At 40.8% G+C, this 22821-nt stretch overlaps 1 protein-coding gene across 2 annotated transcripts in view; it reads left to right on the top strand.

Moving 5' to 3' along the window:
* Positions 1–22602, top strand: part of LOC142935782 (junction plakoglobin a-like) — a 42871-nt gene extending 20269 nt beyond the window's left edge. For both annotated transcript variants that reach the window (XM_076080019.1, XM_076080020.1), the window contains exons 8-15: positions 433–552; positions 2746–2964; positions 9751–9903; positions 10197–10316; positions 11280–11430; positions 13097–13218; positions 16967–17009; positions 22466–22602. In XM_076080019.1, coding sequence (XP_075936134.1) covers positions 433–552; positions 2746–2964; positions 9751–9903; positions 10197–10316; positions 11280–11430; positions 13097–13218; positions 16967–17009; positions 22466–22602 — 1065 coding nt within the window. The remainder of the gene's footprint in view (positions 1–432; positions 553–2745; positions 2965–9750; positions 9904–10196; positions 10317–11279; positions 11431–13096; positions 13219–16966; positions 17010–22465) is intronic.
* Positions 22603–22821: the final 219 nt, after the last annotated feature.

Genomic DNA, 22821 nt, shown 5'->3' with positions numbered 1-22821 from the left:
AAAGATCCTCCCGATCACTCTTTAGTGATCCGGTCCCATCTTGATCAGTGGGGACCGGCGGAGCACTGAGGCGAAGCCCTGCGGTGAAGCACTGCCGGCGGGTGCGGAGCTTTCCAACTGCAGGCCGAAGGCAACAGCAAAACCCAGGTCTGTCTATAAAGGACTGGCTGCTGCTGCAGGGGCCCTGCTGGATTCTGAGCTGAAGGAGTTTCTGGTGAACCTGAACCTGCAAATCGTTTTGTCTGATGTCAGGGGGAATCAGAACCAATAGCAGGCATTAAGAACTATATTAAAATGACCAATCTTCTCGCTGATGGTCTCGTTTACTTATGTAGGTCATGTAGCGGCATCAGCACTCCAACACTGCAGTGAGGAGGCTATCACTGATTTTTTCTCTCTCTGTCTGTTTGCTCCCCTGGTCTCTCTAAATAGGATGGATTAGATGGTCTGCTGCAGATATTGGTCACCCAGCTGGGCTCAGATGATGTCAACATGTTGACATGCGCAACTGGCATCCTGTCCAACCTCACCTGTAATAACTCACGCAACAAGGTAACCATTGAGCAATGGAAAGTTTCTGCTATATGTGACCAAACCAAACCATTGGTTATATTCTGCTGCCATAACAGCTTTCACTCTTCTGTGAAATCTGAGTGATACCTAGTCTCACAATCTCACAACCTCATTTTTCAAAATCAGTTCAAATCATAATTTGTCCCCTACAGTGCAGTCATCAGTATGAGATGCTACATCAAGATGTTTACTTTCTCTGACATGACTGTGAGATTATATAATGAATCATATGTTATCTGTAACCTGTTCTGGGTTGATGGAAGTAACCTTCCATTGACCCAGTTGCTAAGCAAACATGTCACCACATCTAGAGGCTGTAGTCAGTCGATAGTGTTGTTTTTCTCAGACACAGAGTGATACTGAAAGTGCAAAGAAATTAAACATCATAGCAGTGGTATGTGTGACACAGCCAGTGTGCAAATTACCCGGTGGCAATCCAGTGCTCTAGTGTTATGCTGACGTCTTTCACAGACGTAAAACAATATATACAAGATTTAATAGATGCAAGTCAAGGTAAGTTACCATATACACTTTGCAAACACATCAGCAAGGCCAATAATGTTAATAATAAGGCCACTCACACAACAATCACGCACCAACAACGCCCTACAACACAATCCACACAACACACTCGTCTCTCTGTCTTTAACCTGAAGCGCACACTAGCCGACACTAACCGACACACAGACCTTGGCTCTGCCTCTTCTCGTCGCAGATTGCTTGATCTGAGCTACCTGTGTTATAATTCTTTATTAGTTTTGTATTTTCAGTCCATACATCTCAATTTGATTATCGAGAAGAACAAAACCACAAAACACCACTGCTCTTGTAACCTCAGTATGTTCTAGGTCTCTTTCACAACTGCAGGTCCTTCATTTGTCCTGGACTGAGAAAAAAATTATCCACCATTGCCTTTTATTAATGATTAATAATAATAATAATAAATGTGTTGATAAAGCTCCAGTCCAGTTTGGACAGGTAACCCATTAATTGGACAGTTTAGGTTGATTCATCCTGCATCATCAGCACCATACAGATGCATGAAGACAATCTAGTTCTGACAGCAGGTCCACAGTGAGCTCATGTTTCATAAATGACAGACAAAGACAACGAGATGCCTTGTGCTGTAATACATATAATTACAATTGTGTGGTGGCGACATCTTTTTCCACTTTCTAAGTGACCAGGTAAAAGCCCTGCACTTGTGCTGATTGCGTGTGTTACCATGGTTACCAAAAGATATGGTTCATGTAGACTACTCATAGAGATTACTTCCTCGACAGCTGACAATCAGCCGACAGTAGTTTTGAATTCATGCTAGATTCACATGTATACTATAATACAACTCTGTGGTTGGGCTGCTTTGCTTTCTGCACAAACCAACATTACAAGCTCAGTTGTAACTGGACCTGCTGTTTTAGTCTGCACCAACATTTGACTGACAGCTTTCAGACCAGCCCAGACAAAGTGCACTAACCAGACAAATTCCCCAGAGTTAAGGTCTTTGCACACCGGGGTGTGAAATATGAATATTATGCCTGAAGGTAAGGTAAGGACGGAAGGAGTGGATCTGGTCTGTGCTGCCTTTGTCAAAGTTGTAAGCTATGGTTGTAAGGAGTAATACAGTTTGCCTTCTCGGTGTTGTTGTGTTGTTGTGTAAAATGACAAAAGCAGCAGTTCCAAAAAATAAAAGTGTGAATTTAAAAAAAGCGCCCCTGATGTGTAAAGGAATTTGGTATGAACCAAAACGTTTAGGTGAAAGTAGCCTTAGCCCTGTTTGACTCCCATGGACTTTATCAACACAACATTTTTTTACATTATAAACTAATTTATGAATGTATATTTATGCATGTTGCATACAAAGTCCTGAATTAGAGGTTGTGAGTGCCATGCAGAGCTTTAAAGCTGGTCACAAGTTGACATCCTGCGTCTTCTTGTGTCAGCTCATTAAAAATGTGTTTAGTTACACTCTTCATCTCAGGCAAACTGCAGTTTGCACTCCGATATTTACAGTTGTCTCGATGCTTTCAAGCCTGAACTCACTAACGCACACACAGTCTGTACATGTCACCCATTTATCGTTCCACTCCATCTTTTAAATAAAGCCGTAGGGCACACCTGCATTCTAGATGAGCTATTCTAGTCGAATGTGTTCTACCTGAAATCCCTCAGACTCTGGTGACTCAGTATGGCGGAGTGGAGGCGCTGATCCACGCCGTGCTTCGTGCCGGGGAAAAGGAGGATGTTGCTGAGCCGGCAGTCTGCGCCCTGCGTCACCTCACCTCTCGCCACCAGGATGCCGAGCTGGCCCAGAATGCTGTGCGGCTGCACTACGGTATCCCAGCTGTCGCCAAGTTGCTGGGGCAGCCGCACTACTGGCCTGTAGTGAAGGTGAATGGAGGCAGTGGTTTGTATACTATTGACATGCAATGGAAGCGTTTTTATGAATCACACTGCTCTTCTTGACAAAACCCGTCCTGCGCAGCTGGTTGAGGCAGAGATGATTGGTTAAGGTTAGGTATTAACCTCGAGAAGTTAGGGTCAGGACAGCCCATTGGTCAGGGCATAGGACCTGAACAAATCAGGTTACCAGTACCTCTCCAAGCATGGACGTCTGGCCGGTCCTAGCGCTTCAATGCTGCACAGGACGGGTTTCGCTGAGAGGAGCAGTGGGTTTCATAATAAAGCACAAATGGAACGAGTAGCCATTACAGTGAGCTAGCATCCACAACACCAGGGCTCTGGCCCACCGAAATGGAACAGGCCCATAATCAATCAATACCACCTGTGTGTACCCTGCAATAACTTGCTGCTGTGAAATGTGCCTATTGAAACAGCCTCAGTGGGACAGGATGAAAAACAATGAAAGTAAAGTGAAGGGGAACGAAGTAAAGGACGTTAATGGCATTGATGGTGTTTATATGTCAGCTAGTCTGAAGGCAGACGATGATACAGACAGCACTTCAGTTGTACCACTGCTGCACTGAGACAAAGGTACAAGACACACACTTATATCGAATAAACAGCCAGAGCAGCACCCACAAACAAGCAAACGCAGACACTATGACACGCATCTTCCATCATGCTTCACTTCCAAACACTTCAGCTGTGACAACACCCGCTGATGTGCAGTGTCCCTTGAGAGACAGAGAGACAGAGAAAGAGGGAGAGAGACACTGAGAGCTCCAGAGACAAAGCTTGTTTAGTTTCACACGCAGACTGAGCGTCACTTAGAAAGCAAGAGAGAGGAAAGACTGCAAGTAACATGAACAAAGCATACGGGCTACATCCTGCAAGCAAGTGTTGGAGGAAATGACTAACATACTGACTATACAGCTATTTCTAGACCCTTACTACTATAAGTAGAATACATCAACAGGAGGCCATCTTGCAAATCACACCGCTACAACGCCAAATCAGGCCGGGGTGTAAAGTGGGCTAATGACCCATTCACCACTTCTTACCCAGCTACTCTAGGTGATCTTTACACCTGAGAATATTCGTGACTGCATCTATTGTGACAATAGTACTGTGACAAATCTAACCACAGACAGACAAGCAACTGGAAAAGTACTAAAGACTTCTGTGGTAGTTCTGCTACAGAAGTTGCATCCAGGATGACATTCTGTCCATGATTTCACACAAGGTGAAAACAATACCAGCCACTCTAAGGCGACTGGACTGAGTACTTAGCCAAGATATAAATCAGTATATTATTTTTAAAAAAAGCTTTGATGATCTGAATGATTGTGACCAGAAAGACATCTAATGTCGAAAGACAGAAAAACAGGTTATCAGAGAGGACAGTGAGCGCAAAGTAACTGTGAATCAAAAACTCCACCACAACTTATATGCATATGTATACAGAATCTGAGCGAGGCACCTTTACGGAGTGAAAGGTTGCGATGCGGACTTGTGTGGCAGCTAACTGCGTGATGCTATCGCATGAATCGTGAAGAGGAATGCTCACATTGAGAAATGCTGACGACTGATTTAGGCATGAGAGTGAGGCGTTTGTGTTTCTGTTGCTGACCCCAGACATGAGAGCTTCTGCGGTCAGATATCTCACACAGTACAGATTATATCAAATCTGGAGTAGAGGGAGACCAGAGGCTGAGAACTACCGACCGTGATATCCTTCAAAAGCCCACCGATGGACATAAGTCACAACTTCCAGGTCAAAAGAAATACACCAGTACACCATGGAAGAGAGGCCATTATGCCATCTGAGCATGCTTATTGTGGTTTGTGATGAGGTCAGCAATGACCAGGGCACTTTGCTTGAATGATATCAGCATGATCCTGCTTACGGACTTCATGATCTGTGCTGCTATGGAAAACTTCTGAGCATGTCATGAATGACCGTGCCTTTTGTCATTAAGCACTCCCTTTGCTTGATTGAAAATTAAACCGTAAAATATAAAACCTCAGGGTATACTCAGGTTAAAAGTCCCAAACAATTGTACTTGTAAAACATAAAAAAAATTTTTCTCCATAAGTCATTTGAACTATATTATTTCTTTTTTGTTTTTAAGATATACGTAAAGGTGTTTTGATATTATAGTTGACATTTTCTTCAAATTCTTCATATCTCTAAAATCTCTACAACCTAAACCAATAAACCATAATAATTATATTGAATCAAAACAAATCGGACTTGAATTCTAAAAGGGGAGCGAGGGACTTTTTACACATGTCACATGTCAATGACTTTCAGCAGGTTGAGGACACTCCCAGCCCCATAACCGGAGTACACTCAACTTCTTACCGGAAACAATATTTTTCACTATATATATATATTGTGTATATATATATATATATATATATATATATTGGTTCAAACAAAAACAAGTCTAGTAACTTCTTTCCCATCCTTCACACTCCACCATCAAGGTACTATAACTAGCATTTCATTATAAAACCTTGTGTATCCTAACGTAACGTCATCAGCAGAGTACTGAAGAGAATGTGATTTTGCGATAGTGGCTTATCTTTAGATTCAAACAGGATCATGCAAACAATAACCTCCTGTGGTCGCTCACGGAGGTCCGCTTTTAAAGGGTTAAGAGAATAAAGAGAGGTGTTGGTCAGGATGCCAGTTCCTGTAAATCCTTGTGTGTCATAAAATGTTTTCTTGGAGCTAGATCAAATGATTGATGTGTAGTTGATAAGTTATTCAATAATCTAATTTCCATACAAGTAATATGCATAGGCCTACCCCCCCCCCCCCCCCCCCGTTCCTTGTGGGTGTCAGTGCCTGCTTGGTTGTTGCTGTTTGGCTTTGCCTTAAGATATGATCGATCCATCTCCACTTTCTCCTCTTCAGCTCTGCTTCTATTGCTTCTGTTTGGTGCATTCCGACAGGTTGATGTTGTTGATTGTGTGTGGCCAGTAGTTTCCTAGAAGGCGTCACAGACAGTGATTGGTAAATGACTGCAGCTTGTTGATCATGTTAATGGTGGTCTTCTGAGTTTCTGATCCATACAGCAGCAAGGTCTTAACGTTGGAGTTGAGTGAAATATCTTTGGATTTCCAGTTTAAAATGTTAAATGCTGTTTTTGCTTTCCCAGTTTTTGCCTTTACATCTTCCTCTGCTGCTCCATCCACAGCTATAGCACTTCTTAGGTAAGTGAATTCAGTGACCTCTTCAAGTGTCTGATTCTCAATGGTTATAGGATTATTGCTTTTGTTGTTGATCCGCATGCTTTTGGTTTTCGATCCATTTATTTTGAGCCCAAGTCTCACAGCTGAGACGTGTTCTGCATCTGTTGATGGGTATGTGAGGGTAGTGTGATGTCGTCAGCAATGTTGAGGTCTTCAAGATCGTCTGTCAAGCTCCACTATATGCCGGTCTGATTATTGTTGGTGGTTTGGTTTATGATCCAGTCGATACATAAGAGGAAGAGGAAAGGAGAGAGCAAGTGGTCCTGTCTCGCACTTCAACCTTTTCTTGTGCTCATCCCTTGGTGGAGCACTTGGCACCGCATCCCCTGATAGGTGTTCTTGATGATGCTGATGTATTTTGGGGGGAAACCATAGTGTGCCATGAATTTCCATAGCAACTCATGGTCTATGCTATGAAAAGCCTTTTCAAAATCAATATATCGCTGGGATCGCTACCATCTGAACAAGTCTTTTGAGGAGCTCCCGAAAGTCCACCTTTGATGTTCTTCTCATAAGACAAAGTTGTCCCTGTACATCACTCATCTTTGTGTACAAAGGCAGAAACCCATAGATTATGAAGCAGCAAACAAGGAGGTGAAGAAAAGTGACAAACGTAACAAAGGGAATTACACTGAGGACTTGGCACAACAAGCTGAAGAAGCAGCTAGGAAAAACAACTTGAAGGAACTCTACCTAACTACCAAAAACTAGCTTTCAAATGTAGACGGACAAACACACAGATCCATGAGTTCAGTGATTGAAGCAATTAAAAGCCTGGGCTATGTTGTGCATTTATGCCGCGGCAGAGGTACTACACTGCTCATACCGCCTGACACTCAGCCGGTGTCAGCTGAGTGCAGAGTGAAATTGTTCTTGCAGCTAATTCAGGCCCCAGTCATTTTCTCCTATAGATGACTCCTCCACACAGTCTCTGGACACACACGCGCACACACACGCACACACACACACATACACAGATCTGCACGCAGATCTGTGTATGTGTGTGTGTGTGCGTGCGTGCGTGTGTGTGTGTGTGTGTGTGTGTGTCTCAATTTCAGAACCGCTGATCCATAAGACACTAAAAGTCTCTTCACTCTAAGTCTAACATGACTCAAAATTTGGCATTCTGATGTACAAATTAAACTTGATGTTTTAATGTCAACTTTCACACTTCATCTGCTCTGTGCACCGCTGCCCTCTGCTGGGTCAGTCTGGCAGGAAAAGCCACATATTGTGTGGGGGGAGTTGTGCGCCGATGCTGTTTAAAGACCATGACAAGACCAGAGCCAAGAGCCCGTTTGACCATATATGCATATATGCATATATGTTCACTATTGCGTATGCGGTGCGTCTCGGCCATCCTGCTCTGTGTGCGCTTTAAACTTGGGGAACTTTGACCAGTACTTCGTGAGCACAACCAATAGCTGAAGGCTACTGCTTGTGCTGCAATTGAAGATGGATTCTAGACGTGTGACCATACAATAACAAATCATTCATAATGAAGGGATGAATCCGAAAGACTTTTCATCTAGGGCCAATATGAGGTTGACATCTTTGGTTTTGAGTGAAATATATTACCAACTATCAGGTGGGTTGCTATGGAATTTAAGATCACCAGAGGATGAATTTGAATGACTTTGCTGATCTTTTAACTCTTCTTCTTGCATCATCATCTGGACAAAATAAGAATATACCCAATGTTTTGATTTATTATGCCTGCTGATGAACCTGGTAAACTGTACCTGCTACACATCAGAATGTTAGCATGCTGATTAATTCATCATTTAGCTCAAATCCCAGTTGTGCAGTACAACCTCACAGAGCTGCTTGTCGGGCTGGAGACTCTTAGTCTTGTTCCCTTATAATTTGAATATGACCTTACTGACCTCTCTACAAAGTCTGTGGCTCTCAGACCCAAGCTCACTGGTTCTTCTCAAGGCATACACTTTGAAAAACACGTCACAGATATTTAGTTTCATTTAAAAAAAGGCTCAGTGATTTCCTTTAAAAGCTGTCCACTGTAGTTTCTTTCATCAAATGTTACTCAAACATGAGGAAAGCGAGCATTTTGGGGGACAAAATTCAGCAGTCCAAATGCAGATTTGTTCCTTCATTACCATGAACACAGTGGGGCTCACTTATGTGCTTTTAATTGTTTTTGGACAACAATGGTGCTGGATGGCTCAGAGAAAAAAGATACGTCAGGCTTGAACACACAAACAGTACTCGTTAGTAGATACATGTGCTGTTGGTGTGGTTCAGAATGCATCATTTAAAAAAATGACAAAACAATTGTACTAGCCCTCACACTTTTACATCTGTGCCCATCTCTCTTTCTCACTCCTTGTAGAGTGAAATGGGCTCTTTCCATTTTGTCCCTCTCTCACTTGCGCGCGCACACACACACACACACGCACACACTTGCTCTTGTCTCTCAGTCGGACAGCTCTGCCAACTCAGACTGATTATATTAATGAACTGAGGTGCTGGAGTTTAATGATGTGGAATAGAGAAATGGACAATGTGACTTTATAAGGAAGCTTTACAGATGTGCAGTTGGTGAGAGGCAGAGAGAGGGAGGAAGAGAAGCAATAAGGGTTAAGTTGTGTTACTTCTAATGTTTAAAATGACATGATATCATGATACTAAACCGCTGTGTTCTCTGCCCCTTGGCTGTCTGTTTGTCTTTGATTTAGATGAACGTTTTGTTCAGATGCCAAAACTATAGTTTTCTAATAGATCAATATCTTGATGTGTTGTCTTCTGTAATGGCACCACCATTACTGCAGTAGCAGAGTACAACTGAACACATTGACATTGACAGTGCGAGATGTTTGACTTTTAATATGTTAATGTAACCTTCACTTGAATAGAAATTAAATTTACTATATTTTGACATATTTTGTTGCAAAACCAGTTCAGAGGTAAAATTATTTTCATACATTACAGCATTTTTGCAAGAAAACACAGTTATTAAATAATTGATTCCCTCTTCCACGCTGCCTGTTACTACTGTAAAGAACATCTGCAGGCCCAGTTCATCATCTGTGCTGGTCATGGAGAAATTGCAATGACTCATTGCACACAAAGTAGCTGCTCCACTGGAAACCTGCAAGAAGGTGCTGCTACACCATTCAGTTACTGTAGGTCCCTGAGACTTAAATCAATACACATATACCTGACACTGAACAGCTAGGCTGTGGTACAAAACCCTGTTACTCTTGCAATGTCCCCACAGGCCTGGCCCCCTGACTTATCTTATTAACTTACCTGACTTTGAGAAATGTACATATGTATGATACAGCTGGCAGTCGGACCAGCTGTCTCCTCAGCACTGAGCGAGAGGACCGTCCAATAATCCTTTTCATCTCATCCCTGTGGTTTGCTTTGATATGATGCAGACTGCTGAAGTTCATTTGGAGACATCACATGTACAGCTGCCTTTCGAGCTGACCCAAATAGATCTTGGAGCGCCCTGTTGAGGACGATTTTTGACCTCTGTCCTCTCCTCAGGCTACAGTTGGTCTGATCCGGAACCTGGCGCTGTGCCCAGCCAATCAGGCGCCAATGAGGGAGGCAGGTGCCATTCCACGATTGGTCAACCTACTGCTGAAGGCTCACCAGGACACACAGAGACATGCCTCCTCCGCACAGCAGACATACCAGGTCTGGACCATGCGAACGAACACACACACACAGAGAAGCAATGTGTGTGTGTGTGTATGTATTGTACTAATGGCAAGCACTCAGTATGTCGTTAAACATAGCTTAAACAGAGGATCAATCTTGTCTTTGTCTTAATCAGCCGCTCAGTAATGGGCTTCAGTGTGTGCTTTAACCTTAAACACAGTTCTGCCTGGTGTGTCATTAGCAACCACTGCTGTACCGTTTGATTAAATGAATACAAGCCTTCCTTCGTGCTTTCTTTGACACCGCTCTGCTTCTGTCTCTGTTTCCAGGATGGTGTTCGTATGGAGGAAATAGTAGAGGGCTGCACGGGAGCGCTTCACATTTTGGCCAGAGACCCCATGAACAGAGGAGAGATTGCCAGCATGCAGACCATACCACTGTTTGTACAGGTATACTCTCATCAGGCTGCACAAACTACAGAAACAGACAACATTATATCAGCATCATAAACCTGTATTCTTTCATTTTTGTCCTTCACAGTTTGCAGTGGATACTGCAAGCTGTTTGAGGGATAGAGAAGGAGGTAGAAAGCTCCCATTGGTGGAAAACATTCATCAGATTCCAGACCTGATATTTGTGATGGATTAGAAGACAATCAATAAGCAAAGTTGATGAAGAAGATGATGAATGTTTGCATTGACATGTCTGAGCAATGATCCCAAATCAGCCAAACACTTTACGCCGTAAATTGAAATAAATACATTTAAATAAAATGATAATAGTTGGTTATATTGGGCAAATATTCTGCAATGTTTGAAATGTTTGATCTACAGGTATAACCTCCTCACACCACCATTAATGCGTCACTGTTCAGACTCTACTACTGTTGCCTGAGCTGCAGCGGGTTGCCAGATTGCCAAGTATTCCCCATATCTTGCATTTTCATCTTCATGAAAATATCCCACTTTTTGCAGAAAACACACAAACCTGGCAGGTTTTACCAATAGCACTGTGTGGAGTGTAAATGACAAGATCACTTGAGATCAGTACGAACCATTCAGCAGTACTTTGATATTATTAAGGACATGATGATACCGTCTGTTTTCTTTAAAGACGGCATGTAATGAAGCAGCTGATCAATGGTACCCTTACAGAGGAAAATAAAAGAATGACTGAGAATTACAGCCGGCTAGACAATATTGCACACCCACACCTACAGACATATTAAAGTCTCCAGGTAGGTTCATCTGTGAAGTGAGAACACACCAGCCATACAAACAAAATTGAAGAGGAAGTACCAAATGTTTTGACAGAAAACAAACAAAAAGTATGCAAATAACCTGTGTTAAAAATACACGGCAAGTCTGAAATGACAGATCCATGTGTGTGTGTGTGTGTGTGTGTGTGTCCAGCTGCTGTACTCGTACGTGGAGAACGTGAAGCGAGTATCAGCGGGCGTCCTGTGTGAGCTGGCCCTGGACAAACAGTCTGCAGAGCTCATCGATGCAGAGGGAGCCTCAGCACCGCTTATGGAGCTGCTGCACTCCAACAACGAGGGAATAGGTACGTCTCTCTCTCCTCTCCTGCTTCACAGGCTCATCCCAACAACTATCGCCCAATGTGTGCTGTTCTATGCAAAGCTAGTTCAGACTAATGCATGTTTATATCTGCTGTAATATAACTGTAATGGATGGAGTTAACCTTTTCTAAAACACTGAGTGTGTTTCCACTAACCTGTTCAATGGAGACAGACTTAGCAAACACATCAGGACCTACATGAAGCAGGGGACTTAAACCTCCTTTGAAGCGTTTGCTCCACTGGAGAGACTAAAAGAAGAGGCAGTGTTAAGAAGGCTTTAATGTTGTCTGGAAATAATTCGACATATTCCACAATCTAGTTTAAAATCGTATTTGTTCATCCTCTTCATTGCTCCAAAGTATCTTCATACAAAGGTTCTTACGATATCCTGCGAAAATGTACTCCTCATTTTTCCTACAAAAGCCTGCAACTCGTTACATGAATACAGTCTTTTCAGAATACACGTTGTCTTCATGGGAAACCTAGTAAGGTTTAGGAAAAGATCGTCGTTTGGGTTAAAATAACTACGGAAGTGCCGTTACAGAAGTACACAAGTTACCTGACAAAAACATCAACGTTGGCTTCTCATTTCACTGGAGGAACAAACAGCTATCGCCTCTGGGCTAAAAGATGGCTGTTTGTTGGACCCACCCACCTAATGTGTGTGATGTCAGTGGTTTTTATACGTCCCCGTTCAGGACTACATGGAAAACATGTGAAAGAATTCCACGGGATAACTACGAATTCCGGCGCATTATTTTTCGTAGTTGTTGCTACAAATGCTGGATGAGACCAGCCTGATCTCTCACTCACTCAATTAGCCCTAAAACTCCTTAAACACTTCCCACGTATCTTTAAACTATAAAACTGGACTTACCCCTACCGTAACCATAAACAAGAGCCGAGTCAGATAATCTCCCACAGAAATGTCAAAGAAAACGTATAAAAGAAGAATCTTTGTCTCACTCTTTAGGCAGAGCTGTAACTGTGCTGCCACTGCACAGGTAAGAGGTCTCCTTGCCTGACTAGCTGGTCCAGCTAATTAGTTAACCAGCTAATTCAACTGAAAGGGGGGACTCTATTCAGAACAGGCATATACAATTGTGATCTGTGTGGAGAGACCGTCACCGTCCTGACATGAATACATGAAACAAAGAGAATAGTTATACTTCTGTTGTGCTTCACATGGTTGTCCATCGTTTAAGCTTTGATGGGAGCTCTTTTAGTTACATAATCTTGTTGCGTCGTCTTCCTCTGCAATGATTTAATGACATAGTGGATGGACACATACAGTACATTCATTTTCTTTTGCTGATTTACTTGAAATGTGGCTTATATATGTGGCTTCATATTGGATAATCTAAACACAGCAAACAGCAAACTGTGTGTGTGTGTGTGTGTGTGTGTGTGTGTGTGTGTGTGTGTGTGTGTGTGTGTGTGTGTGTGTGTGAGTGTGTGAAAAAAAGTGGAATTTCTGAAGAAAAACATTCTGTTAATTCTCATGATCACACGTTTGCAAATTCACGGAGGAACTTAATATTTATGTGTTGGGTGAAATGAGTGCTTTAGTGCACCAGAGAGGACGAATGAGGGCCCGGCCTTTTCCTTTTAATCAGTTTATAAATGACTGTGTCGTTGCCGTCTCTCCAGCCACCTACGCCGCAGCAGTGCTTTTCCGAATTTCGGAGGACAAGAGTTCAGACTACAGGAAGAGAGTGTCAGTGGAGCTCACACACTCACTCTTCAAACATGACCCTGCTGCCTGGGAAATGGTAAGAACCCTGTGTGTGGATGAACACAAAGGTTTACCTCAACACCAACCAAAGACTACACTGCTAAATGATAGACCCCATAGATCACAATCAATGTGTTTCAATAGTTATACACGAGTGCACCCACTATTTAAAAAATAAATATTGCTCAGGTCATGTAAATACATTTTTTCCACAGCACACCAGTTATTTACATTACCTTAGAGAGTACTAGAATATCGTACTCAAGAACAAGAAGTTGTGTAAAAATGAACTTAGGTTAAAGTAAAATTGTAGGTCAGTAAAAATATATCCTGAGTAACTGTTACCATTTTCTTGAAAAGAAGAAAAAAATTTATACGATTGTATGTTTTTTATATATTATAAAATGTTATATGATGATATATGAGACTACTGTACTGATCAAATATCTCTCTATCTCTCTCTCTCTCTCTATATATATATATATATATATATATATATATTAGTGCTGGGCAACTTAACGCGTTAATTTCGCGTCAACGCATTCATTAATTAACGCCGACAATTATTTTATCGTGCCTTAACGCATTTTTTTTTTTTTATTGAAAGACAAGAGACAATACATATACATAACAACAAGAGGATGAAAGAACAGTGGGATAAAAGCCAGCAAACATCCTATAGTCAGTTGTGTATGTATATGTGTGTGTGTGTGTGTGTGTGTGTGTGTGTGTGTGTGTTTGTGTGTATGTCCTTGAGCCTTTTGAGATGGGAAAAAAATAATAATAATAATAATTAAAAAACAACAACAAAAAAAAACAGGTAAGTATTTTTAATTTATTATTATTGTAACAGACTGTCTCATGTTTATCGTTTTGTATTGGAGATATGATGTCCCTTCAGGGTTGCCGTAGAGAAAAGGCGACTTCCGCTTCTGGTCGGGGGGGCAGAAATAAAGAGAGAAGCTGCACCAGCTGTTGCTCTCCCTGGAGACTACTGGACATCGCTGCGGTAAAGTCAGCAGACACTCAGATATCCGTGGTCAACTCAGCAGACACTTACATTTTAGTGCACCTATATGCTGAAATTCACGGTAAACGCATTTAAACGGCACAGATCGGGAGCGAGCGAAGGACTTTGAAAGTTAGCGGAAAGATTAATGTGAGACAACATCCGGTTTCTTCAGACGAACATCCGGTTTTCAGAATAAGATGCCAACAAAGTATGAATTATATTCACATTAAGTATAAAACATGCTACCTGCATCTCGTGAACCAAATGGTATTGCCCTTTTGTTCATATAGCAGTACTTTTAAAATAAAAGTGCGCAATACACTACTTTTGAATTCATTATTGAACTTTGCCATAACAATGCGATTAATCGCGATTAATCGCAAAAAATCCATGCGATTAATCGCGATTAAATATTTTAATCGTTGCCCAGCACTAATATATATATATATATATATATATATATATATATATATCATTATTAGCATTTTGCATAACATATATATATATATATATATATGTTATGCATATATATATCATTATTAGCATTTTGCATAACATTATGAATTATAATTACCTACCTGTGTACATAACCTTGTTCTTAGCTGTTATTTCTTGTTCTAATAAATACATTGTGAGAGATGCAAAAGAATGTTAAATTCCCTGTATGTGTACCATACTTGGCCAATGAAGCTCATTCTGATCCTGATGGTTTATGGAGTACACACTCCTTCAACAGGATTCAGCTCATGTTATTTTCTAGACTTGCTGTACTATTTCCTAATCCTCACATTGCGTTTGTTTTGTTTTTTTCTCCAATACAATCAAATGTGGTGTCAGAAGGCCAGGTTACCATTGGCTTGTGAGGGCTAGAGGCGGGAGGCTCAGGTGGAGCGTGACTGACACAGTCCTCACATTACAGAACGTGTTACCTAGCAACAGTTACTGGTAACTCCATATATGGACAGGCTGGTGCTGGTGATATGATTGACGAACAACAAATTTAGACAGCATAGATAGTGCTCACTTTAGATGAGGTCACACAAAATACTTAACTAACGACTAGTAACTACCTGAATTAATCATGAATTGCAGTATCAATACGCGTTTATAAAGCATATATTAACATAGTCACTAACCATTAGTGCATATCTAAATCATTATATATATAAATGCATGAATAATGTGCATCTAAATAAGTTATTAATCATTTACTAACACTTTTATAAAGGATGTTATTATCACCTACAACTCCTTAATAATTGTTTTTTAATACTTCATTTACAAATGCAGAATCCATCATTTATAAAGTATGAAAACACAATCACGAAACACATAATAGACCAGGTTATTAATCAAGAGTAAAGCATTTATAACTGTTATAAATAGGATACTAATGAGTGTTGATGTAGGAACAATGCTTTAAAAATGATGAATTAAGTGTTTACTCATACTTAACTAATGCTTTATAGCGTAGTTATTATAAAGTGTTACAAATAACGGAAAATGATTGGGAAAGGATCAAAACTTTCAACTGTGTTAGAAAACTTAACAATGTAACTCATGAGCATAACACACATTTCTGGATATCATCCATCTCCTGTATGCCACCTACTCTCCCCACCTTATGAAGACCTACCTATGCATCCACACTACCCTTCCACTCCCAAGACATCTAAAAAACAGCAGTATGGTAGAAATATAAGCAGTGACCCAGTACCAATACTGGTACTACTCGCTGCTGGACCACACCTATGTTATGTGGTTAAAACACACACATTCTTCCCAAACAGGGCGTTACTTTATAATAACCATCATTATCATCAGTTTGTGTAACTTGAAATTATTAATTTACAAATAATATGTATTATAGCTGAGAAGAGACTATAAGAATTACATTTGGTTTACTTTAGTAAACTATGTATTAACAGTTTAGTGTTACACACATTCTAATATTTTATATTAGGTATATGTCTAACATCTATGCACATTATATATAGACCAGAAAATAATGATTAACTATTAACAAAATATTATCTATCAAAATAATGTTTAGAAATGATTAACACAGTATTTATTAACCATTTAAACAAATGGTTATAATCATTGTTTATAACTTGAAAATAGCCATACAAATAATATTTAGACAGTTTACAAACCAATTATTAACGTCATTAAAGTGTTGCAGATATCTGATCCGTAACGTTTACAATTTCAGATTTTTTAAAGGTTTACTTATCATTTTGTGATCATCAAGACATTTTTAAAATTTAATTTGATAATTAATAAATATAATTTAATTGTTAACAGTAAAATAATGATGATGTCTGATTTACTATCAATTCAGCATTAGTCACTATGAAGTTTGATGGGTTTGTTTCTTTTACTTTCTTTTATGTTTGGTCTAAATAAGAAACCGTTCATTTATTTGTCTATGATTCAGCGTTTTCAAAGCAATAAACTGTCTTCAATTTCACTTTTTCATCCACTTGTGTTTTCCTATGTTACAGTTCAGGGCTGATGTTGACTAAGAATTGTTTTCTATTCTATTTGGTCAGTAGAATTGGTTGGCAAGGTTGGCCTGTGTGTGTGTGTGTGTGTGTGTGTGTGTATATGTTTGTGTTTTGTGTGTGTGTGTGTGTGTGTGTCTCCACCCTCACCCTCTCCCGTGATAAATACTTTATTGACCTGTCTGCTTTAGACAAACAGTGTTGCCAAAGCGGTGTAACACACATTGATTATTTGTTCATCTCTGTCTCTGTGTGTTTCTCTCCAGGCCCATACTGCAGTTCCTTTGGAGCATACATACCTAGCTGATGGTAAGTACTTTGAGTTACATGGAAATACTCCCAAATACACATATTTAATATTTAAGTGATTTTTTTAGGATCTCACACACTTAAATAGGACACATGACTGGTGTGGTGCAATCCTTTCTCCCTCCCTCTACATCAAGTAACACGGCTTGGTCAGTGCTGTGTGGTGTCGACAGCAACACTCACACACACACACACACACACCCCGCCTTCACGGTCAGAGCAACGGATGGAGTATATCGTACAGTGGGTACGGAAATATCACATGGTCATAAGTATTCAGACCCTTTGCTCAGTATTGAGTAGAAGCACCCTTTTGAGCTAGTACAGCCATGAGTCTTCTTGGGAATGATGCAACAAGTTTTTCACACCTGGATTTGGGGATCCTCTGCCATTCTTCCTTGCAGATCCTCTCCAGTTCCGTCAGGTTGGATGGTGAACGTTGGTGGACAGCCATTTTCAGGTCTCTCCAGAGATGCTCAATTGGGTTTAGGTCAGGGCTCTGGCTGGGCCAGTCAAAAATGGTCACAGAGTTGTTCCGAAGCCACTCCTTTGTTATTTTAGCTGTGTGCTTAGGGTCATTGTCTTGTTGGAAGGTGAACCTTCGGCCCAGTCTGAGGTCCAGAGCACTCTGGAAGAGGTTTTCTTCCAGGATATCTCTGTACTTGGCCGCATTCATCTTTCCTTCAATTGCAACCAGTCGTCATGTCCCTGCAGCTGAAAAACACCCCCATAGCATGATGCTGCCACCACCATGTTTCACTGTTGGGACTGTATTGGGCAGGTGATGAGCAGTGCCTGGTTTTCTCCACACATACCGCTTAGAATTAACGCCAAAAAGTTCAATCTTGGTCTCATCAGACCAGAGAATCTTATTTCTCATAGTCTGGGAGTCCTTCATGTGTTTTTTGGCAAACTCTATGCGGGCTTTCATATGTCTTGCACTGAGGAGAGGCTTCCGTCGGGCCACTCTGCCATAAAGCCCCGACTGGTGGAGGGCTGCAGTGATAGTTGACTTTGTGGAGCTTTCTCCCATCTCCCTACTGCATCTCTGGAGCTCAGCCACAGTGATCTTTGGGTTCTTCTTTACCTCTCTCACCAAGGCTCTTCTTCCACGATTGCTCAGTTTGGCTGGACGGCCAGGTCTAGGAAGAGTTCTGGTCGTCCCAAACTTCTTCCATTTAAGGATTATGGAGGCCACTGTGCTCTTAGGGACCTTGAGTGCTGCAGAAATTATTTTGTAACCTTGGCCAGATCTGTACCTTGCCACAATTCTGTCTCTGAGCTCCTTGGGCAGTTCCTTCGACCTCATGATTCTCATTTGCTCTGACATGCACTGTGAGCTGTAAGGTCTTATATAGACAGGTGTGTGCCTTTCCTAATCAAGTCCAATCAGTTTAATTAAACACAGCTGGACTCCAATGAAGGAGTAGAACCATCTCAAGGAGGATCAGAAGAAATGGACAGCATGTGAGTTAAATATGAGTGTCACAGCAAAGGGTCTGAATACTTATGACCATGTGATATTTCAGTTTTTCTTTTTTAATAAATTTGCAACAATTTCTACATTTCTGTTTTTTTCTGTCAAGATGGGGTGCTGAGTGTACATTAATGAGAAATAAAATTAACTTTTTTGATTTTAGCAAATGGCTGCAATGAAACAAAGAGTGAAAAAGTTAAAGGGGTCTGAATACTTTCCGTACCCACTGTATATCGATAGTCCACACCGACAGAGGGTAAGAGAGGTGGATGGGTCAAACACCACAGGACTTTCAGCTGTTTGTCTCCCGTGCGAAACCTGAAGTAAAGTTGACATTTTGTTAGTCACACAAATGTTTATTCATTCAAGTTAAAGTCAACCACGCTCTCTTCTTAAACCTAACAAAGTAGTTTTGATGCCTAAACCTTCGTGTGGAAACGGAAGTCTATTTTGAATTATTTTGAATTCTTACTGAAGAACTTCAAGTAAAAAATGACGCCTCGTGGTAACAAAGATAGTGACTGCCAGTCTCTGATCGTAACTCCTCTGATTTGCAGCAAAAGCAGCATGCAACGGTCCAAGAACTAATAATATATAAAACCATGCCTATTCTTGACCGATCAGAACTTCTGTCAACAATTCTTAGACCGTATTTATTATTTATCATGTAATTATTGACATCCTCAGTCCCTTTTCTTCTCTATTGATGTACTCCACACATATAGGCAGCTATGCTTTAAGAATGAACATCCACGTTGTGACAACCAAAGCAGGAGAAAATGAGTCAATGAGAGGAAAACCAAAAATGTAAAGCAAGGATAAATGCTCATTATCTATTTTAAAAACATGATTTGGGGCGTCGGACATTGCTTTGTATAATTTGTCAATGTCAAAGAATGGAAAACCGTTCAAGGATATTTAAAGCGTAAAATGAAAGTGTGAGGATATTGGAGAACACAGAAACACACTGTAACTGATATAAATCCAGTGGGGCAAGAAACAATAGTGTGACGTCATATGTGTGACGGGAAACTGAAAGTGAGCACAACTAAAATGTGGTCTTGGTCTTGTTGTACTTCAAAAACCCACAGCTCGACTGCAGATTGACATTTGTTGTTTGTTGTCTGCTGCAGCAGACAACAAACAACAAACACAACAACACTACGTTAAAATAGATCTGGACATATCGACATGCACAACAATCCCCTGCTCACATACAGGGAGATAATATTAGTATTCTTGTCATCTACCTCCTCAACAGCAGGGCAGAACACACACACACACACACACACACACACACACACGTCATGAGGCAATCATGCAGGTAGGCTCCCTGCTGTTGACAGAATAGACTTGGGCCATGAAGTTGTGCGTGTGTGTGCGCGTGGGCGTGTGCGTGTGTGCGTGTGTGTGTGTGAGAGAGATAAAGCCGTTATGGAATAGAAGCAGCAGGGATGGATGGTTAGCTGTACTGAAAGAAAGAGAGAGAGCAACATTAGAAGAATGTCTATTTTTATTTCATATTGCCATTTCTCCCACTGCGGCTCTCATTTTACAATGTCATTGACGGTGTTGTCACCAGTGTCCATTCGGACTGCAGCAAAGCACTGGCGTAGTATAGGTCTTAACTCTACTGGGAGGTATGTGTCTGAAACTTTGGACAGGATCAGGATCATAGCCATGACTTCAGAGAGACAACAGCTACACTGGCTGCAGCATCAGTAACCACCAATAAACGAGAAGCTGCAGAGAGAAAGCTCCCTTCACTTCACAGGTTACAGTTCTCTCCACTCTGGTTTTCGACATATTGACACACAGACCTGCAGCAATAGAACAGGACTATACCCAAATAAAGCAAAACCCATGCAGTTTTAGATTAGATTAGAAAGCTTTATTAATCCCCAGTGGGGAAACTCATGTGCCACCCAAAACTCATACAGACGACACAGTCCACAGTGCACAACAGACAAAAACACATGACAAAGATTAAATAACACTTCACATTTTTTTGCATGTAGTATAGATGTTATTTTCACCCATTATAAAATGGTGTATTTGAATATTCCTGCCTACTGTGGTCCCTAAACAGTGTTGAATTGCATACATTGGGTACGACTGGAGAGCTGACTCTTCAATGAGCTTAACTGTGTTCATGTGTTGTTCATATACTTGTATCATAATGTTTTAAGCCCTTTTACATTCTAAACTTGTAACATTTGAATTGGTGCCTAAAACAAAACACAATGTTTATTACAGGTTTATGACTAGAGCAACGTGTTACCAAAACTTTGAGAAAATGCAACGTGAAAGTAGCAAATATCAATATGACATCTGCCATGAAGTTGGGCATCAGGACCAATAACAGCATTCTAATGGATAGGCACAAATAATGCATCATCTGACATTGTCTTTACTGCGTTTTATCATCTCATCTTCATATCATCTCAATCATTTAACTTTTCAAAACTAATATTTTGAACCAGGACCATCAGTGAAACATACAGTGTGTCAGATGAGGTAGGCAACAGCTTCTATTTTGATGTCAGATACATATTTAATCAATAATTAGGTAAATGTAATTATCCAATCAGACATTAAAGGACTACAGCAGGATACATCAACAATGTGTTGTATCAAAACAATGCAATAACTCCTGTGTGTGTGTGTGTGTGTGTGTGTGTGTGTGTGTGTGCGTGATTGAATTGAATACCCTCATATTGGTCCTATTTAAAGCTGGTGTCCCTCTTTCCAGGCGCTTAAACCACCACAGTAGTGCACACACACACACACACACACACACACACACACACACACACACACACACACACACACAGCTGTCAGTAGTTGTAGGGGGAGGCCAGTTGAAGGTGCTGATTGTATGGTGTAGTTGTCGGAGCCAAATTAACTCATTTATTCAGTATTCTAATATGTCTGAGTTACAGCTTATGAAAACCTCCATTCATGCTCCACTCGTTCATCCTCAGGCCTGTGATTTTTACATCTTGTGTTTAAGTGCCTGCAGAATGCTTCACAATGAAGGAAATAATTAGGGTTCACCAGTCGGCAACTTCCAGTCCTGAAAAGTGAAGTGACTGCTGAAGTGCCTTAAACCTGGCATCAGGTTGAGGTTATCTAAATTTATAATAACAAGCACTTACTGACTCTAATTTCTCAGAAAACCTGAATTAAAAGAGAAAACACTCAGTATTTTTCATTGGTCACAGCTGGTGGTGTCCTGCAGGCCCCTCCACACTGACGCAGAGTCCTTTTATAGAGTAGCTGCTCTTCGCTCCTCTGATCTCCTTTGTGTGTGTGTTGCGGGCCCGGTTTTACAGGATCCTGTCCCCACTACTGTAGATCTCCTCTTTGGCCTGACTAAGCTGTTTGACTTCTGCAGTAAACCAGGGTTTATTGTTGTTGTATGTGCAAGGTTTTAGTCGGCACAAACAAGTTGACTTTTAGCTGGAAAATGGCAGATTACACGTTACATGTACATATGTCTTTTATAACGGAACATGCATTTGATGTCAACACTAACTGCTGCATTGTACCTAGTTAGTTTCACACAAAACTCATCACTAGGTTCACTTGCACCATCTCTTATGCCATAACTTAACTAAGCTCACTGTAAACATGTAAACATCTCATCCTGTGCAGCATTAGGATCATTTAGCAGAGAACACCTCTGTTATCATATATCTTAGTAATAATTCAACTAAATGTATTGATCGTTCAGTCTGCAGCAGTCTACACAACAACAGTTACAAGCAAATGTCTGTTCTAAGACACCAGGTGGTGACACAGACAATTCCCATCTCCTGTGAATGCAGCATTTTTAGGGAGTGAAAGATTTAGTTGTGGCACATATGTGGCTGCACATTCATTTTTAATAAAACATGGAAAATATGCATATTCTGGGAAGTGCATTGTGAAATAGCTATGGCTGATCAGCCTGTGCTCTCCTGCGTCTGTGTTTCAGAGTTAGATGGCTGTTACCCCCCCTATGGCTACACTGATCTGCCTCTGGACAGCCTGCCGCTAGATCCTGACCTCCACGAGCCCTACATTCCTGACATGACCTATGACCCAAGACAGGCCTACCCTGAACCACTCTAACAGGTAAACACACACACACACACACACACACTTACAGCACTGTGTTGGAATTTTTACTTTTAGAAGTTTTCACTTATTTTTTGTGAAGAACGTATGTCAAATGTTGCACTTTTGACAAGATTCCTGCCAAACACACTTTATTCTTAAGAATCCCCTGAAAAATCATATAATAATACAATAATAATAATAAAAATACTACTACTAAAAATACTATTACTA

This window comes from Anarhichas minor, unplaced genomic scaffold (assembly GCF_050575085.1).
Source record: "Anarhichas minor isolate MPS153535 unplaced genomic scaffold, ASM5057508v1 ptg000007l, whole genome shotgun sequence".
Classification (NCBI taxonomy): Eukaryota; Metazoa; Chordata; class Actinopteri; order Perciformes; family Anarhichadidae; genus Anarhichas; species Anarhichas minor.
The sequence above is the reverse complement of the archived record's forward strand: the minus strand, read 5'-3'. Positions and strand labels throughout refer to the sequence as shown.